General features: G+C 41.0%; 1 protein-coding gene across 1 annotated transcript in view; it reads left to right on the top strand.

The window, feature by feature from the left end:
- LOC115799193 (trichohyalin-like) overlaps positions 1-20,870 on the top strand; it is a 56,212-nt gene that overhangs the window by 30,317 nt on the left and 5,025 nt on the right. Inside the window, exons 7-11 of the mRNA XM_030756214.1 lie at positions 8,254-8,373; positions 14,406-14,576; positions 19,541-19,624; positions 19,943-20,110; positions 20,217-20,300. Coding sequence (XP_030612074.1) covers positions 8,254-8,373; positions 14,406-14,576; positions 19,541-19,624; positions 19,943-20,110; positions 20,217-20,300 — 627 coding nt within the window. The remainder of the gene's footprint in view (positions 1-8,253; positions 8,374-14,405; positions 14,577-19,540; positions 19,625-19,942; positions 20,111-20,216; positions 20,301-20,870) is intronic.

Below are 20,870 nucleotides of genomic sequence, written 5' to 3'. Positions count from 1 at the left end.
AAGTCTTTTGGTATGTTCAGATTCAAACATGTTGCCATGTTCTTTTTAACGAGAAGAGGCTTTCACTCAGCAGTCCTTCCAAACAAGCCATACTTGTTCACTCTTTTCCTAATTGTACTGTCATGAACTTTAACATTTAACATGCTAACTGAGGCCTGTAGAGTCTGAGACGTAGCTCTTGGGCTTTTTGCATTTTCTCTGAACATTGCACAGACTGACCTTGGGGTGAGTTTGCTGGGAGATCTACTCCTGGGAAGCTTGTGGCCTTGTATTTTGCACTTGAATGCACCAGACAAGCAAACTACCAAAACGTTTGCTTTTACAAATCAGCTGATGATCAATAAATCAAACTGATCAAATGCTGTTTACCCTCTTGATTCCTATGGGAGCAGTATGGGTGTGCTGTGTACTGAATCCTGTGAAAACCTTTTCTTTTTCAGAAATGCTTATATGGGTCAATTTAGACCTTAGGTCATCGATCCATCCGGTTCCAGGTCACAGGTGCAGCATTCTAAGTAAAGTAATGGTCCAGTCTCAATCTCCACAATCTCTCAAGTTTGACCTGGGTCTGCCCTGAGGTCTCCTACCTGTAGCACTACAGGTAGGAGACCTCAGTAGGACGAAATATTAAGATCCAATATTAATCTTTATTTGGAGGTCTTGCATGCACTTTAGTAGAGTGGCAATGAACAATGAACCTTTGAAAACCAGACTGTTTAAAAAAAAAAATTGACACACACAAAAAAAATAAAAAATGAATAACTAGTTCAACTTTCAAGTGTAGCAATAACCACAAAAAACAGTGTGTAAACAGCTTACTTGAGGTTAGTCACTGTATTGGTCAAGGCTTGGGTTCTGAGTGGGCTACTGCAAAAAAAATACATTTTTGTTGGTTAAAGTTCCTCTTTTTTGATTTACCTGTTGATTTCCCAGTTCTTTTGCATCACCCAACATCTATATCCAGCTCCAACCGGTGAGCAGCCCTATCCCGTAAAACTCGGGACTTCATTAATTTTTCCCTCAGCGACAACACGCTCTGTAGGCAGCAGAACAGCTGCAAATCGTACTTCACATTTGTGCTGAAACAATGAAGCTTTAGTTTCATCGGGCCAGAAAACATTTGCCACTTGGGGTTGGGGAGTCTAAATCTGATCCGTGGACTTTTTTTTTCAAATATTTAAGAGCATTTATGATTCTTGTTTTAAGTCTTGAGATCAGTTTTTTTTTTTGTGAGTTAAAGACAAAATGATACATAAATGCTGCTGTCTATCATCTCGAAACTGTATCGTCTTCTGTATGTAATTATCATTCACTGGACGAATCAGTTAAACCAGTACTCAGTTGTCAAATAACACTCAGTGCAAACCGGTGGTCCCAGTGCAAGAAATAAAGGAGCACCATTTTGGCGTGACACACCTTATTTCTGATCAAATGCTGCAGAGCTGTAATCATGTTTGTGCCACTGAATTCCTTAACCTTTCCATGACCTCGCTGAATGCCAGCGGCCCAATCACAGAACCTAATTGAATCTGTCTGCCCCCCCCCCCCCCCCCCCCCCCCCCCCCCCAAGACCCCACCCCACCATACCCCTCCAACCGCTGAAAAAATAAAATTGGAGGTGAAAAATGAATACAGCAATTTTCGGTAAGAGAGAAGAAGGCGGCAGGTGATGCTGGTGGTGGTGTTTTGGTGGGGAGTGAGGGATCACACTGCGGCTTTATAAATACACAGACGTGCTCACAAACACACAGCCAGACACGTACACACAGTCACACCTTTTTCAATCCTGCAAAAGAATGGGGAGTGGGAAATGACAGAGTGAGCGAGGGAGAGAAGGAGGGAGAGGTTGGGCCTAGGTTTCTCATTACCCCCCTGGCCTATTTGGAGGATATTCCTATAAGATAATCTGATTTATTTGCAATTTTCCTTTAAGCGGCTTAGTGTTTACCTCCAAGATTAATATTTTTCTCTGTTATTAATATCAGACTGTAATTAGGAGTGATGTGTCTCGCTCTGCACGGTTGTGTGGCCGCCAGGCAGCTGGCTGGATGAAACTCTTGTTGCGACTCACTTGTTGTGATCCTGTTTCACATGACAAAAAAATAAATAAAAAGAGAGAGAGAGAGAAAGATGGAAGTTTTAAAAGAGGAGACTGCAGGGTAGGGATGCAGAATTACAATTGGGGCATACCTGCCTCTATGTTGAAGTGTATGTGTAGGTGGGTGTGGGTGCAAGACCGTACAAATATGGGAGTTTATGTGCGCGTATGTGTGACAGTGTGATGGCCCCCTCTGATTGATAAGGTGTCTGTGCCGGCTGCAGATTGCTCTTGCTGATTGCTTCTGAGAGCTCCAGCTGATTTATAATCAGAGCAGGATGAAGGATTGTGCTGTGGATTGCTTATCTGTTTACCCCTTCACAACGTAAACTGACAAATTATCATGTTGAACACACACACACACATGCAGACACACGTGAAAGGGGGGAAAAAAAAAACATAATAATGTTGACCGTCTTATTAAATATACAGAGAGAGAGAGAGCGCAAGAGAGACACTGTCATGCAATTTCACAGACACACACTGGCCATCCAGAACATAAACAACTTTACTCTTCAGCACAGTCATATTTTCATGATTACACAAAGGATCGCAATCAGTCTCGCTTGTTTATATATGAAAATGTCAACATCACATATCAAGTTACGTTGAAATTAACATGTTTCAGGCATTTAGAGTTTTGATTTGCTTCAATCTGGAGTATTATTTGGAAGCTTCTTAGCCAATGGTCTAAAATATTGATGTGCATTCACTTATGTTTTTTTTTTTTTTTACATTTTGGGAGGGGGGCTTTTTATTGACACACTCTTCCTTGTCGGTTCCTTGTTGTCTTACTGTGTGCGGCAGCATTTCTGTCTGCTTATTGAAATTCTTCATCTCTGAACCATGCGACAGATGACTCAGGAAACACCTAATATGATGACTTTTATGGTACTTTGTAATGTGAGTCTGACTGTAACCTATTGTGTTTATATACAGTAGTAAGAATAAAATAGGTGTTTGTTGTTTTTGACGAAGAAGCTGGCATATTATGTGAGACTAATTCCAATTGGCAAGCCAGTAGTTTTACATGCTGACAGGTTTTGTATGCCCTATGGCAGTGTGACAGCTCTGTGCATGTGTGTGTCGGTCTTTGTATCTTTCTGTCTTTCTCCTTCTCTCTTTTCCCAGTCTCACCTGTATATCTGATGATGCTGCTTTCTCTCTTTTCACCATGCTTGTTTGTAAATGCACAGAGACAGAATTATGAAGGAAACACAAAAACACAAAGTACAGGAGCATATGAATACAGACACACACATGCACGCACGCACACACACACACACACTGACGAATGGCAGCAATTAGATGGGGAAACCAAGCATGTGAGGACAGAGGAGCGCTGAGGGGCTGCAGCCGCTGTATGGAACGTGTGTGTGTGTGTGCGTGTGTTATATGTTTGTGTGCATTTAGAAGGTTTTTATCCTTCTAGTGCACCATCCATCTGTCTAAATATCAACACTGTCTCATATGTCACTGGACAGTGGCTGTAATAAGGTGTAAGCTGAATGTTTGCAATCAAGGACCAAATAAGCAAAGGTCTGGATTGCAACAGTATAACTTCACAAGAGATAATTACTCATTGTACAAAAGCTGGAACAGAAATGTTTTGAGGATTTGGCAGCAGACACACCACGGTAAATAATTCAATTAAATGTCAGCCTTCTGAATTGGTCCACCCACTGACACGGAGACCTTGGGCTTCCTTAGTTCTTCTTTCCTTTTCCATTTGGAAGAATGGCCTTCACACTTCACTCAGAGCAGCAGTCACTTCTCATCTTCCCTTTTAATGTGAGAATTCATCTTTTCAGGAAATTCCTCAATGCAGCCTTCCCTCTCCAAATGAATCACATCTCTATCCACTCCAATTGCTATCTAATAAACAGCCTGCCCTCACCTAGATCTGTCCTAGGATTTCTCTGATGCTTCATTGCTGAGTGACATGTGGACGTCGGTGTTAATTAGCTGCAATAGTTAAAAGCTTCAAGGCATTTCAATTTTTGCTGTTTAAAAACATTTGAAGTGCATTGTAAAAACATAGATATTTAACAATGGTGCGCATGTAAACGTTTAAATAACATTTTTAGGATGACACTGGTAACTTGTTTCCCAGGCTTTACAGCTGTGAGAAGGGCTACAAACCCCCCAAACTTTATAAAACATATCACGTCTGTCTTTTTTGTGTTTATTTCTGTGTGTGTGTGTGTGTGTGAGTGACAGTGAGTGTAGATCCGTATTTAAAACCAGAGGATATGCATGATAGACACAGCTGAATTATTCACTTCTTGCTTACATCACAAATGTTACCATATTATAAACCTTTACATGCAAATAAGTGGCACTGTAAGTGTGTGTCTGTGTGCACATGAAGGAGAGAGGACTTGTGTGCAAAATAAAGCAAACTGCTATTTGCATATAAACTAAATGTATTGTGTGACTTCATATATGTAACCTGTGTTTAGTATCAGTGTATAGCATGAATGAGTAAGTGTGTGTGTGCACTTGTGCCTGTGTGGTAACCCTGTATCGCTGGCAAGCTCATTTCTCTCAGAAATCAAAGTTAAATGGGTCATCTATCATGAGAATATGTGACTGGGACTCTTGTCTCTGCTCTCTCTGTGTGTGTGTGTGTGTGTGTGTGTGTGTGTGTGTGTGTGTGTGTGTGTGTGTGTGTGTGTGTGTGTGTGTGTGTCCGCGCACGCGATATGTGTCTCATTCACACATATGCAAGGTGCGCGGCGCGAGAGCAGTATGCGTGCGCCGCTGCAGCTGCTCACACGTGTGCACGTGGCGGCCACTTGTCTTTGCCTATGCTATGATTAATGGTTTACATTGGGCTGCTCAGCCATGCATGTTTCTTGGTTTATCGTTTTATGCTGTCTCCAATTAAAGCTCCATAACTTGAGTGATGGCTTCACGCCAGTGTCCATCAATAGAGGCCATCAGCAGCCTCATGCATTGAGGATATGGAAGCCACACACTAACTAATATCCTTTTGTGTCAGAGCCAGTGGGCAGCCTGTTTGTGCGTGACTATTCAAATATACATATGTGCGCATGCTGGGCACAGAAAATAAAAACGGTGATTGCATTTTAAGTGATCTCTTCTTCCTAATAAATCTGGTTTTACATTTTAAAATCTTTAAAAAATGAATTGCCGGTGGGGCAAAAACAATATAAGTATTATCTAATCAATAAAAGGCATCGGGTAATCAATTAATTAATCATCCTGAATTTTTTTTTCTGTAACAAAAGCCTTTTTCACTATGTGTGCATTCATGCACGATTTTGCATCTTTGTGCCTTACTGTGCCAAAAAAAAAAAATGCTAGGGGCTACATACATCTGGACGTGGAGCTTGTTCATGTGTGCGCCACACAGACACGCATGCGCCGCACAATATCATTTCACGCAATATTATTTCTCATATAGCTGTAATGACATTAGGCCGATATGTTGATTATACTGTCGGCAAACAGCAGCCTGCTGATTGGGTTAGCATATAACCTTATATCACATCTCTCCATTCATCCCTGTGCTTTTTTTTTTTTTTTTTTTATTGCCCTCATTTTTCCAAATCACTTCCCACTTCTCCAGTTTCCAGGGCGAGGTTCCAGGCTATGCAAGCAGGTGATGAGAAGTAATATGATGATAGGGAGGCACAACAACGTAAGAAAGGAAAGAGAAGCTCAGAGCAGCCCAAGTTGTTACATGTCTCAATGCAGGACAAAGAAGCCTGGTGTCAAGATAGAGAAGTGTTGTCTAAAAATGCAAGAATATATTAATATTTGATCACACCAACAAAACCCAGTGAGCGCATACAAATTGCACATGTTATGGTTTCTGCTCAGCTTCTGTTTTTGATTTTTAACAGTTGTGTGGATTAGTGAAGGAGAGAAAAATATAGGGTGTGATTAGTGAAGATCCAGAATAAGAGACGGGGTAGGGAGGCAGGAGGGAGAGAGAGGCCTTTTGGAGTGGGCTACTGAGATTGTTAGAGAGAATGAGATTTCATTTGCAGCTGGGACACTGAGTGATGACACGTATGTCTGTCTGCATGCACATGTTAATGACCGAGTGTGTCTGCGCGTAGACGTCACACACACACACAAGGTTTTTCAGGCATTGAGGAAGTTTTGATGGCCCCCATAGAGGTTTTAGCCAGAGTGAAGAAGCTAAAGAGAATTGCTGGCGTTGCAATATTTTCAAAGCCAGTATTGCTAGTTTCTATTTAATTTACTCAAGGATAATAGGAGTTTTTGTTGCTGTACATGGACGAATCTTGTTTACATTTGTAGTATAAACTATAGGCTTGCTCTCAGGGTTGTGTTTGTAGTCCATTGTGTACCAGTTACCACTTTAATATATGTCTATAAGCAGAAGAATGCAGTGGCGAAATTCATTCACCTCTCTTCCCCTTTTCCCTAGCTAACATGTACACACAAACGTACATAAGGTGTACTCTCAAACACAGACTTCATTATTATCCAGCAAGAAACAAACATTACACAAAACACCTCTGGCAATATTTGTGCTTTGGCAAAAGAAACACTTTTGGTGCTGTTTGGTTCTTAAACAGCAACGTGAACATGTCTAACTGTCGAGCTTTCACTGCACATTACTAATGCTGTGAATCAATATTTGTACCACATGCACAGGTAATGATTTAGCCATGCATAGTATACAGCTGGACAGGCGAGTAGTAAATGGAAAAAAGATAACAATAACAATAATTCACATCAGCCGTACCTAATATATAAGATGTTACACCATGTCATGGCCAAATGATGCTAGGAGAAAAATGAATGTTGGTTATCTGGAAATTAAAAAAAAGGGGGCTGATTTAGTATTCAGCAGTGGCTGAAAGGGTTTTGGGGGAGGGACTGAAAGTGGAGCCATGTATAGGGAAAGGGGTGGAAGCAGATGGAGAAAATTAATCAGTGGTATCATCTCCAGGGCACTTGAGTTAACACTATCTCCGCCAGTCAGGAAATAGTGCAGCAATTAGTGTTTTCCCGTCATATGATAGTGTTAAAAGTCCAACTTTCTTCTCTGCCAGCACCAAACAGCTTATTCTGCTGCTGACTCTTGTTTGGTGTTGTTTATTGGAAGTCTGAAGAAATGGGACATGTTGGCAATTTAACAGTTTATTCGTTTAACAAACAGGCGCCTCAGCAGCATGTGGAAGAACCATACACAGCCACAGCACCCTGGCACCTCCTCATGCTGGTCACCAGCTTGGTCACACACTGCTGTGGGATGGCATCCCAGCCAATGTGGTTGTGTTGGTCACTCTGGCGCGAACAGCACACCCCAAGCTGATCCCACAAGAGCTCAGTGGGGGTTGAGGGCAGGACTGCAGGCAGGCCGTCCCATCCTCTCCACTCCCAAATTTTGAAGGTAGTCTCTCTGATAAAGCCCGCTCTGTGGGGGCGAGCGTTGTCATCTTGAAGGATAGAGTTCAGTCCCAGAATGAGGAGATATGGGATTGCCACGGGTTCAGGATCGCATCTCAATATCTCTCTGCACTGAGATTACCTCCAATAACGACAAGCCGGACTGTCAGCACCTGGGGTACCAGAAGCTCAAAACAAGAGTCCGTAGCAGAATAAGCTGTTTGGCATAGGCCGAGAAGAGTTGGCAAGTTTTTCATAGGAGGTCTGCTTCATGCCTCACTGGTAAGTTCAGAAACAATACTCTCAGTGCCTTAGTTAGCTTGTGAGGGAACTTTTGTTGTATCTGTATAACAACCCATACACATCAAATCACTGTGCATATACACTGCACACAAACAAAAAAGGAAAAAAAACACACACTCGCTTGTTGACCTCACATTAGATAAGTCCAGTGTCATCAGTCCCGCTCTGCAATGTTTGCTTGAGTTTGGCCTTGAGGCAGTCTGTGCTTGCATGTACATTATAATATAATCTAAGTGTATAAACATATTAATGTGTGCGCAGAGTAAGAAAATCACTGTGACAGTCACAGTGTGACATTTTTCAAAAAATGTAAAACTTTATTGAGATTTTTTAAAAATCCACAACAGCATTGCTCATAATTGCTTCTTCCTATCAGTTTTGACAATAGAAGAATCAAAGTTAAAAGCTTGACTCCAGTTTATGACAGTGACTACATTTTACCACTCTTTCTGCTCCAGGCCAAGGCCAGAATGGTGCATTTGAAGGACAAGCTGAGTGCCTGTTTTAAGGCACGGGTGGAGGAGAAAGAGGCGACGATTAAGCAACTAAGTGAGGAGCTGAATGGAACGAGGAAAAAGGTAAAATGCATGCAAGGGGGTACAGAAGTGCATGCTTCAAATGCTGCTTTTATGTTTGTATAAAATTTAAGGACATTTTACAGATTCTTCGATGAATGAGTCCTATTTGTCATTAATGAATTGCTGCTTCCCAATAACGGTGTTTGCGACCTGAGGCTGCCAAGAAATGGGAAGGAGTAACTTGAAGAAAGACATGCTTAGTATTTTTATCATGCGGGTCATAGTCTTTTTTTTTGGTCAAACACACAAGTAGACAAATAAACGTATAATACTGAAAAGCTTTTGAGTAAATGAAATATATTGCACTGTGAACCCTTGGCTAACATTATTGGTTGACCCCTGGGATTCTGTTAGCTAATTTAACTATTCTATCCTAGCGCCTCAATCACTTTTCCACCCACTTATTTTATACCCTTTCAATTATACAGATTACCGTTGCTAGTAGAGCTTATTGAGCTGTACTTTTGATTCAAAGGCACACCGGCCCATTGAGGCACAAGCACTGACTGACGTACACACACATTGCACAAGTGCACACCACTTGATCTGCATATCATTATGCTTTTGATCGAATGCCAAGGTTTTCGCTGAGAAAGACGTCAGAGTCAAATGAAGCGAGCATGTACACAACACCTGTAGGATTTGTGTGTGTGTGTGTGTGTGTGTGCGTGCTCACAAGAGAAGCAGCTGTGAAATCTGCACCTGTTTAATTGAATTAGCCTCGTTAATGTATTCGCACAGGCTGCCAAAAAAGCGTGGCATTAACAAGCTCATTAGACCAATTAGTTAATTAATTGTCTGTATGGCAGAAGCTTCCCAAAGAGCTGCGTCTTCATTATCTGATAGCTGCTGCCTGTTGGATCATTGCATGAGAGCTGATAATGCACTCTGTGTATGTGTGTGTGTGCGTGCGCGCGCGCTTGTATATCTCATCGTATGTCGTATATTTCTGCATATATGTGTCTATATACTGTATGCACTGCATGTGTGGTTCTTTGGGGTGAAAACGTGTGCGTGAATGCTCATGTATTTGTCTGTCTGTGTGTAGTATGCTCATAATATGGTGGCCAATATCAGTGTGCATATTGCAGTGAAAGGTTATGTGGGGGCCGTCACTCCCACAGGTAAAGACAGAGCAGTCCTCCCAGCCACTTTCTAATCTCTCTTTTATTAGAAGTTAATATCTCGCCTGCTCTTTCTCACTCCACACTCCCACCTGCTTAGAAATGGCCCCGCTCCATCTTTTTAATTCAATTATATTAGCCACCCTCTCTCTGTCTCTCTCTCTCTCTCTGTGCCCATAACTCTGCAACTCACATCGCTCCCTAACACACTATCTATCTCTTTTTTTCCTTCTCTGTCTCTTCCCATCTTACCCCTCCTTCCTTTGTCCTCAAATGTTCCATTTCTATTCGTAATCCTAGATGGAGGATAGACTTTGGCCAATCAAGGATTTGTGCAAGCCATTCTCCCTTTCTCCTCTCTTCTGCCTTGGTGGCAAAAACATGTGATGGCTAGGAGAGGGAGGGGAGAAAGAAAAAGGAGAGACGAGAGGAGGTGGGAGGCAGGAGTTGAGGGGAGGACCCCGGGGGCGAAACTTTGATTGCTAAAGTAATGAGACTTGATCAGATTGAGGTTTCTCTCTCAATAGGAGCTCTACTAATATGAAAGTCCAAGGCTTAAGCACTCATTTGAAATAAAATCACAAATCTGATATTCTTTCTTCCGGACTCCCAGCCAAGGTCCTATACTCCTCCACTGGAGAATTAAGACTTCACAGAGACCACATGGGAACTTTTAATCATCTTTGATGGTGGCAGATTTGGAGATGGGAAAAATCACCGTAATGTATTAATTATGTAACAATATTATGGAGAGAGTCAGTGCTGTAAAGACCTTGAGCTATAGGAGGGATTTTGGCAGGCACTGAGATCTTTAACTAGCTGGATCAACAGGCCTGACCTGCAGTGAGTGGGAATAAGAAAATGTCAACATACTGTTTTACAGGCTCATAACAAATCAGATGTGACAATATAGTTTTTTTTTTTTTTAAATATCTTGTTTGTTTGTCTTTCCAAGGTAAATGTGACTTGTACTCTGGATGCTCTTATAATGCTTGATTGCTGGTGCAAAAATAATACTCAGTCTTTACTTGTTCACAGGAACAGAAAGTGCCATGATGTCTGGCACTAGCTAACAGGAATAAAGGCTCTGAGCCATCAGTCACTTTGCATTGCTCTGTCTTTTGGCTCCTGGGTACTTTACATGAATCCAGGCTGATTTTGTAGTAGCTATTGCTGCTCTGTAAGACTTTAAATCATTATCTTTCTTTAGTTTTAATATTGAATATTAGCTAAGACTTTCTCTAGTAACTAAGTGGATGCAGAGCACTGCCTTTAATTGTGTCTTGCATGTGAAATATGGCTATTGTCTAATAGTCTGGATTGTAGTCATAACTAAGTATAGTAAAACATTTACAGAAGCTGACTTTTAATTAGATCTTATTGCTTTTACTTGGTTTAACATTGATGGCAAGAATATTTAAAATGTGTAAAAATGTGCTCTTTTGCCAAAATGTTCATTTTTCATTTGAAATCCCCGTTGCACTGTAGATGGTTTAACATAAAGAACTTTTGCTCTCTTGTGTAATATGTTGAACTTGGCTGAAGCACGGAAATTAACACATTATTGTCCTAGTTTTGTAAAACTTATTTCCCAATAGTCACACAAAAAATTGGGGCGAAGAATCCAGATAAAAGAGGGATTTTAATTCATTACTGCAATAATACTGGGTGGCCCATTGCTTATAATTGTTACCATCCATTAGCAAAGCTGTAGATAATTTAACTGCATTGATGACCACCTTTAACTCACTGTTATGCTATGTTGGGTGGGACATTTTAATACTAGGAAGTGTGTCTGGGAGGCTCACTTAAGGAGGCAGAGGTAGGTTGTGTCGATGCCAAGACACATGCCCCTGACCACAGTCTGCTCTTGGTGGTGGTGGTGGTGCCCACTGTGAATGTGTCTTTAACTCCATATTTTTTGTGGTTATATCTGCATGTCGCTCTGCCTGACAAATTATAACTTATCCCCTCTGATAGAAGTATAAATATGCAGGGGTTTCTGCTAGTGCGTGCATGTGCATGCAGAATTATGTATATATGTGTGTGTGTATGGTATATCTAAGTGTGCTTATGAGTTAATGCTTGTGTATGCAGTGACTCTCTGTGGCGCTTCCTTAATAATCTAACACAGGTCCATTTAACAGAGTGCCAATGAATAGGGGCTTTGATTTGGTAAGGGGCTCTGAACCACAGGCCCACACACACTCATATTCATGTTTGGGGTGAGGAGTTCAACCACTGTCTGCTTCCTCTAAAATTATTGGTCTTTTTATATCAGTAATTACTCAAGCGCAAATTCATGTACAGTAACACACACCACACACACCCCAACAGTTACTTAAAGCGGCACTGTGGTGCACTAATTAGCAGTTTCGCCTCCCCTGATCACGAGGCCTTTCATTGTAGAGTTTGAATGCTCTCCCAGTGCCTGCCATGGTTTTCTCCGGGTGCTCAGACTTCTTTCTACAGTCTAAAGACGTGCATGTTAGGTAAGTTAGTGATTCCAAGTTGGCTGTAAGAATGAATGCAAGATGCATAAAGTGCTGAATAAAGTGCAAAGAATAGAGCACTGTGTAAAGTGCTTTATTCTTTAGTCTATTTAAATATGTGTAAAGGAAAAATGTGGCTTTGACTGGTCAGTAATACTAGAAAAGGGGCTCTATAAATGCCATTTATTATTTAGTGGAAATAAATTTACCTTGGTTTTACTACTTTTAAAAATTTTTTTTAATACATATTAAGACTCAATTATAGTTTTAATCACATCACATTATGGAGGGATTTTTGTCTGAACCTGAACCTCTGAACCTATTCAAAAAGTACAGTAAGAGCACAAGTGGAGTAAATAATCCTGATCAAATAATAAACCAGAATACACAACTCAAAAACCTGGGACACCAATCACAATCACTGGAAATATTGGCTGCAGAAATGCCCTCTCTTGAATATAATGAATCTAAACAGCACTTAAAAGGTTTTTGGCTTTAAGTGCCAAAAAATACAACTCAGCAACAATGTGTCTTTCTAGAAATCCTGACCTGGTTGTAAGAAAAACAAAAATCAAGCAAAATAAATAAAAAATAAAAATACACAAACCTTGTGAGCAGCTTTATGTAGGAAGAGGACAAATGTCAGCACAACTTGAAATGAACACTTTTAGGATTCAGGTGAAAGGGTGCCTGCAAGCACTTTCATCTGCAGCTAAAAATCAAGCCTAGAACGAGGATCGCGCGAAGCACCTCGACGAGGATGCGGTTAGTTTGCGAGTCGCAGAGAAGTCTCTGAAGAGCACATTTGTTATAGAGGAGAAACCTAGGATACAGAAAGCCCGGCCACACGGCAGAGCGTAGCAGGTAGCACACTCTGCCTTTCACACACGTGCACACAGAGGAGAGGAGATCTTCTTAAACAAGGAACAGAACTGGGCACTGTTCTCTAAATCAAATCCAGTGAGGTACATCGGGGAATTCTCCTCATTTTTTACTTCCTTCACAGTTAATCATCAGTCCTTCTTCCCCTCCTCCTCCTCCTCCTCCTCCTCTGCCTTTCCTCTCTTGCCCTCTCTCCATATTTAATAACTCATCCCCACCATCTTAGCTCCGCAGAGGGTAGGCCTCGTACATTAAAGAAACATGTTTGTGTGAATATCGCTTAGCCATTAGAAGGAACAAGGGGGGGGGGGGTTAAATGTTGGCTTGGTTTTTTTTTCTTTTCTATTAATTATTTTTCTTCAGATCGTTCCTCTTTTTTGCATCCTTTGTTGTCTTTTTCCTCTCTCATCTCCCTTGTCCAGCCTCTCTCTTGCCCCAATGAGAATCAGTGGTAATGAATGTGAACATTAAAGAGTCGTACGCATGATGAATGGAATGGCCTTTAGGTTTCTCTCACTGTCCTCTCTCTCTCTCTCTTTATTTTTATTCTCTCCCTCTCTGTCTCGCTCCCTCTCTTTCATTCTCTCGTCTTCTTTTCCTCCTCTCACCCCTCTAGGTATATCAGAGTGGCGCGTGGCAGTGATGTGTTTTAGGCTTAAATTAACCTATTTACTGTGTCCTTGGCCAAACCAAGTCATTTGTCTGCTCCTTAGTGTTTTAGCATGGTGGGTTCCTGTCAGCCAACTAAATGAAATACATTCGACATAAAAGCAGCACCGCCTTAGATGCCGACTTTACGCCCTTACTTTTCTAACACTAACTTAATTTCCTTATTACCTTTTTGACATCACTGGTGCATTCAGGAGGCGCCAGCAGCTTAAATGTGATAAGTGTAAGGCTGTATTTTCATTTCATCATGTTACTGATGTTCTCAGGCTGACTTTTTGAAATTTGCAGTGTCAAAGGTTTTAAGTAACCATTTGAAAATAAACAAGTTCCTTTCTGTTGCCTGAATGATTTTGTACATTAGAAAAGAGGCCGTGGCCCAGCTAAACATCATGTGATGCTTTTTTTTTTTTTTTTTTTAATAAAAGCTTTTTGATGCATCTGATGTAGTGGAAATACAAAAGGATCACAACGCAGTGAGAACCCTGCCTCCAGGTTTTAGAAGCACTTCTCCAGTTAGTGTCCTACAGCTTTATGACGAGTAGTCAAGCAGTTTTATTGGTCCCGAGTCAAAGCGGTAATTGTAGGGGTCCCTAGCCTGGCACAAAGCCTTTATGATGTTCCCTTTCACTAGTACGGAGACAAAGCGGAGGCAAACATCTCTAAATTTTACTTTCATCTCCCACCTCTCTTATTTGTATTTGATTGTAATGGCTCGCCCATTCTTCTCCTTGTGTGTCTGTCCACCACAGCTTTCTTTTCAGCTGTCAGTATGCTTAAAGGTTCTAGCCACAGACATCTAAAACATGCAGTACTTACTGTTCATCTCTTTGTCTTTTCTTTTTCCCCGTCTCTGCTCACCCTTCAGTTACAAATAAGTGAGGTTATGTTAAATGATATCACGGAGACCCTGGATCAGACCACCACCAGCCTGAATGCAGACAGACAGCAGATCTTGGGCCAGCTGCACCATGCGAGCAAAGAGGTAGAACGTCTACGGCTGGAATTAGCGCACGCACGTCGCACCAGTGAAAAGAAGGTAATCAAGTTTCGTCTCCAAGGTTTTTAAATCAAATATTAAAATATGATTTCTTGTAAAGTCTTGCTTGTTTGACTGTGTCATTTTACTTTGACAGTTGAACTTGGACAAGTGTGTTTTCTTTCCCTTAAATTGTTGACAATTGATACATTAAAGGTGAGTTTTCCTCCTCTCTGTTAAAGGAACAGTTTCTTCACAAAGTGGAAGGAAAAAAAATGGTTAATCTAAAGATACGAAGTTTCTACAGAACGGGAGATTAAATATAATATTCACTTTAATGTAATGCATTGTCTTTTCCCACAATGGGCCTGATAAGATGGGTCGCGCAGGTGAGGGATTCATTTAAATATGAAATTTTCAAATGTAATATTCACTGTGACAGGCATTGTCTATTTCTACAATAGTGCTGATAATAAGGTTTTAGATAATGGGTAATAGGATGTTCTGATATTTAGAGCCTTATTAAAAACACATACTTTTGATGAAGACAGACTTGGCAAAAAATTTGGATTATTCCGCTAAAATGGGATTTTAACTGCTGGGACTACAGTAAAGCTCAGAAATCACGTGGTCCCGTGCTGCAGTGCTTCTTAGACCCCCCCCTCCTGCTCTTTATGTGATACACCAAAAGCATATGTTAGTGTTTACTGGTTTGTATTTAACCTTCAATTAACCAGGTTGCAAAGATACTTTTCCCAAAGCCATTGCAAAATTTCAAGGGCTCGGGATTGTGAAAAAGGTACGCCTCACACGAGGTTCGGTCCTTGTCACAGGCATGCCTCTTCACTGACAATACCCTTTTTCAACATATTTTTTAGGGTGAAGGTCAAGGTCAGGATTTTGCTGGCTATCCATGAGGCTATTGTTACAATAGTCACCCATTTATTAGAGTGCCCATTTAAAAATAGTCCTCAGTAGCTCATGTTATATGGGGTTCAGGTAGATTTAAAATATTTTCATTAAGGAGCGTACATGAATTCATTTACAGGACGAAAGCAAACATTCACTTCCTTAAATACAAGTCATCAGAGCTAAGTCATCGTATGCAGGAGAGCTCCAAATTCTGTTTGTGCTGCTGTGTTTTGTAGGACGCACACATTTCATGCAGCTACCTTTGCTGTACATCTGCGCACGTGTGGGTGTGTGTGTGTGTTTAAAGTTATGTCTTTTATGTTAAGTCAAAGGATGGACCATTACGCTCTGTCCGGGGATCTGGTTTCCGCTTCACATCTGGCCTTGCTTTATGCACCAAAACTGGTTGTCTCTGATCTATTACAAGCCCTCTCTCTCACACACACACACCCACACAAGGACACACACATTTGGAGCTTTGCCTTCCCTCATGCACACTTCATTCCGTCATTGTGTGGACAGCGGCAGCAGTAGGTGTATGGGAGCGAGAGCGAGCGTGCCCGCTCCCTCTCAGATATAAATGAAACAGAGAACTTTGCATTAAGTATTTTTCTCCTCGGCTCTAAATGTCCAAACGTTAGCACAGCTGAACAAATACTGTCAAAGCTCTCTCCTTCATCTTAACTGTACTCTGCTGATTCACTTTCTCGCTCTCTCTCCGGCTCACGTACAGTTGCACATCTGTCCTCAGAACAAAAAGGGAAGCAGTTTGCTTGTGCTGTAGAGAACAAGCTCTCTAGTCACTTTAAAGTCTCAATTAACCTAAATTCCTGGGAAACAGACATGGACACGGCATTTATATTAGAAATCACTGAAACATCTGTTTAACTTTTTCTTTTCTTTTCCTGTGGTATCATTTGAACTGCATCCTTGGTTGCAAAGTCCAAACAACATTTCACCGAACATCGATACTGATATCTTCACAACAGCTGCGGTTTGTTGCTGAAAGTTTTCGTGAATGACACGACATACATGGCACAGGAAATCCATCAAATAAAAGCAGATGTTTGCCCTTTTTTATGTAAATGTCCCGTGTTAAATTTAGAGCCTTATTAAAAGCACACACTTTTGATAAAGACAGGCTTGTCAGAAATTGGACAGGCACAGCTTCCTCTGTAATTCTTTTAATTTCCTTCATTTTTAATCTTGAAATCCTTTTTTTTTTTTTTTTCTTTTACTTACCCTCAATTTCTTTTTTGCGGTTCTTGCCATCGAGCTAACTCACACATCATCATCATCATGTGAGCAGCCTCATGCTGTAGCTGTGACATGAGGCTGTAGTCTTGTAACCCCCACCCCACCACCACAACCGCCTTCTGATGGTAATAATAAAATCATTAACATCACAAGAGGCTTTGTCTTAGAGCCGATCTACTTCATCTTCCCAGGACCAAAAGGAACTCAGACACACACACACACACACACACACACAGACACACACACACACACACACACAGTTCTCTGGAGACTGTTCTTTAAATGTTCGGGTCATAAATGCACACAGGAAGCAGAACAGGGGATTTCTTGAGTCGAGGATTCTGATTTGTGGCAATTTGGCTCGTGGACAGTAAAAGCCACAAAATATTGCTATAGAGCCGTCCTTTCTCACACCAGAGCTTTATTGCCATGTGAGGTATTGGCTCAGTCTTTCAGACCCTTTACTGTAAGTCTTAAAATCTTTGACTCTATACGCACTACTGAGACTTGTGTCTCAGTGACCCAAAACCGCACGGAGACTATTCAAAGTAAATTAAATTGTGTTTCAAAAACACAAATCTGCACACTATCGCATGTGTGTTGTCCACTATATTTTTTTTTTTTAATCTACTGACACATCTCCAGCCTAGTGTGTCTTCAGCTTTCTCACTTGGGCTTTACCTTAAAATGCAAGGACACTTATTTTGTGTATGAAGCACTTCAGAAACATGATTCAAATGCGCTACTATTTAAAATGGAAAAAAGGAGGTGAAAGCAATCACAAATGGAAGGAGTAAGAGCAGTACAGCGGAAGGTAAGCAGTGCTGACGAAAGTTGTACAAGCCTTAAAGGTTGGACGTGGACAGACATCGGTCCTGGCCGCAGTGCTTTACATCTGTCAGAATAGCTTACAGATTTTTTTCTCTCTCCTTGCTTTCTCTCTTGATCTCACTTATTGCTCATTTCTTTTCTTGCCTTGCCACATCTCTGTTTCATCCCCGCCACCCTCTTCACTACCCCACCCGCCCCCAACTGTTCAAATATTATTTCTCCCCCTCCTGTCGTCCCCCCCCCTTTTTTTCTCCCTCTCTTTATCTTGTCATTGCCTGTCAGTAGGGATTCTATCTACGCCGAGTGTTGTGTGCGTGCGTTATGTGTGAACACATTGAGACTGGGATGCACTTAAGAGCTCATTGATTTAAAAATACCTTCGATATTGGAGGTCCCCTCCTGCAGATTCGTTCAGGAGCTTATCACACACACATAGACATCCAGGTAGAGATATGCATAAACCAAAGCTCCACTCCAAAGTTTCTCCTTAAACTTTGTGATTGACCTAGTTAGCGTGTCGTTTTGACAAGTTGTCTGTTTTGACACGACGTCCTCCGGTGTTTATCAACATCCATTCTGCCTATCACACGCTCACATTGGGAATTCATGCACGCGCACACACTCAAAGATGAATCGAGCTAAGATTTAAAAATTGGCAGGAAGAGAGCGCAGTATTTGCTATGGGTAAGTGGAATGACTTGTGTTTGTAAGATGAATAAAAGCTTTGGTCAGTTTTTTTTTTTTTTGGTCTGTATGCACATGTTTGAGCTATTTTATCTGATGTCTGTGGAATGCAAAACACTACTGGTATCATTCTGGTACCAGGGTACTACCTGTTTGTATGAGTCAAAGTGTTTACATGAATGCTCATGTGTGGTTTAACTGATACGTGCAAAGCAGTGTGTGTGTGTGTGTGTGCATGCAGTGGTTTGTTTTGTTTTTTCCCCTTGCCATAGCTCAGGTTTAGTGTGCCTAGTGAGCCTGGCCACCGACAGCCAGAGGTGAGAGGCCAAAGAGCCAAGTTAACTCCATCAATCCCCCTGGACAGTTACAAACAAGCCCTCCACTCTGGTCAAAAAAGATCCCTAGATCATGGCTGACAGACGGCAGGTGGGGAGGGATAGAGAAAGAGAGTGTGAGCGAGTGAGCGTTTGACTCACTTCTGAAAGCAAGACTCTTATAAATTGGAAGTGAAAACTTGTCGGCTTCAACTATAACAAATAAGCTGTTAAAATTAGACTGAAACCTAGCAGTTCTTTATTATTACTGTCATTGTTTTTCTTTTAAGCTGCCGAGTACAACAGTGATATTGTGGTGAGATCAGCCACCAACACAGGATTGCATATCTGCTAATACATATCTTTGCTTCATGCCAATATATAAAAGGTTAACTAATCTACAACAACCTAATGCTCTCAGTCTCCAACTCCAAAATACAGGCCTCTTTTCTGGAGATAATTAGATTCATGTTTCAACCACTGAAAGGTTAAAAGAAAACCTTAACGTCTTTAAAATGTTAGTCATCCATCTCAAAAATATCCCAAAGTTAATTAGGAATTTTTTGGCTCAACATCCACACCTGGCCATTTTTACTGACCTCAAATGTAAAAAGATCCTGGCAAGGTGAGGACGCAGTCAACACGTACAGAATCACAGAATCACACCCACATGAACGCACACGCACTCGTTTGGCATCGAGCAGAAGTGGGTAATTAGGGAAGGTCACCAAGGAAACAGACAAACACAAGCTATTGTGAGGCGTACTGTATACTCAAGAGAAGCATCAACAACCGCTGCTTTGGATGTAGCGTCATCTGCCCACTGCCACCATTACCTGAAACACAAATATGAAAACAAAATTTTTCATATCTTATCTCAAGTTCTGTAAACGGTGACAGAGTTGCCAGTGAATCCAGGCAGCATCAGTCTTAACACGTTTCATTGCCACAATATTTTGAACAAAACTGTGTGTTTGTGTTTAATGTGTGTATTTAAACAATGAGAAAAGTGTTTTCATCTTGCAGATACAGAAGAGAGAGATTAAGATGTGCACGCTGATGAAGGCGCTCACAGAAAGTAAGGAGCGACACTCAGAGTGTCAAAAAGAGGTAAAAAAGAAAAACACACCAGCTTCATCATTCATCAGAATGATTGTTAGAATATTAATGGTTCATATTATTGTTAACTACAGTGAAATTAAATTAAAATTTTATGAGATTATTGTAATTGCTGTTTTATGCATTTGATAATGGATTTACCATTTGAATCAGTCTATTATCTTTTTTTTTTGTGAATTGCTTGTTAGATGATGAGTGGGTTTTGTAGTCTTGGAATTAATACATTAATACATGGTTATATTTCCTTCTTTGACTAGTTAAAGTATTTCCCCCCTATTGTGGATGCTAATGTAAGCGCAAATTTAACAGTTGCTTCGAAAAGAAAAGGCTTTGGAGAAGCTGCAGGAGGAGAGGAACGAGCTGAGAGCCGCGATGGAGGACCGAAGCAGAGAGTGCGTCCACCTCAACCAGAGCAAAGCCGAAGTGGAGGCTGACTTGGCTCTGAGCCACGAGAAACTCCACACCTCACACCTGGAGGTCCGTCTCTTTAACCAAAGGAATTGGAGAGGCTAAAATGCCAGCGTATGCAATTTATTGGAATTAATTTTTAATTTTTTTTAAATCTTCGTTTTTGGATGTTTAGGTTCGAAGCAGAGATCAGTTAATTCTGCAGCTCAGAGCTGAAATGAAGGCAGCTGAACATAAGCATGGAGGAACACAGAACCAGGTGTGGTGTTTTTTTTTTGTTTTTTTGAGATTTCACTGAACAAAGTATAATTCATAGAAAAGAAAAGATCATACTTTTCCTTTTAAAACAGCATATTTAGTCATTTTTAAGTTGTGTTCCCTGAAAAGAAAAAAAAAAAAAAAGGCTGTTTATTTTGGATTTGTTTCTTTTTTAGGTTTGAAATCTGTCTTGGGGCTTCAAATCTCTTCCATTTTTTTTTTTTAAACACATTTATTTATTTTTTCTTTCATACGCCGAGGCTGGGTTCAGTTATCACCCTTATTTTTTTCAACAGTTCCTTGCTTTACACCCACAGAGTTGCACACATCTACTCAAGGGAAGTGCCCAAACCAGCAGCAGTCTTCTACTGTTGGCTACTGAGCGGCTCCATCAGAGCGATGGGAGGCGTACCACCTTGCTCAAAGGCTCCTCGAAAGTTGGAGCTAAGGAAAAGGGAATCGTTACTCATTCATGTTTGCCGTGCCTACATTTTCCCAGCTGGTCCTGAGACTAAACTGGGAAACTCTCTGACTCAAACCTGACACTCACTTTTTGCTTACTGCCACCCCC

Source organism: Archocentrus centrarchus, chromosome 20, assembly GCF_007364275.1.
Source record: "Archocentrus centrarchus isolate MPI-CPG fArcCen1 chromosome 20, fArcCen1, whole genome shotgun sequence".
NCBI classification, from domain to species: Eukaryota; Metazoa; Chordata; class Actinopteri; order Cichliformes; family Cichlidae; genus Archocentrus; species Archocentrus centrarchus.
This window is presented reverse-complemented; position numbering and strand designations above follow the sequence as displayed.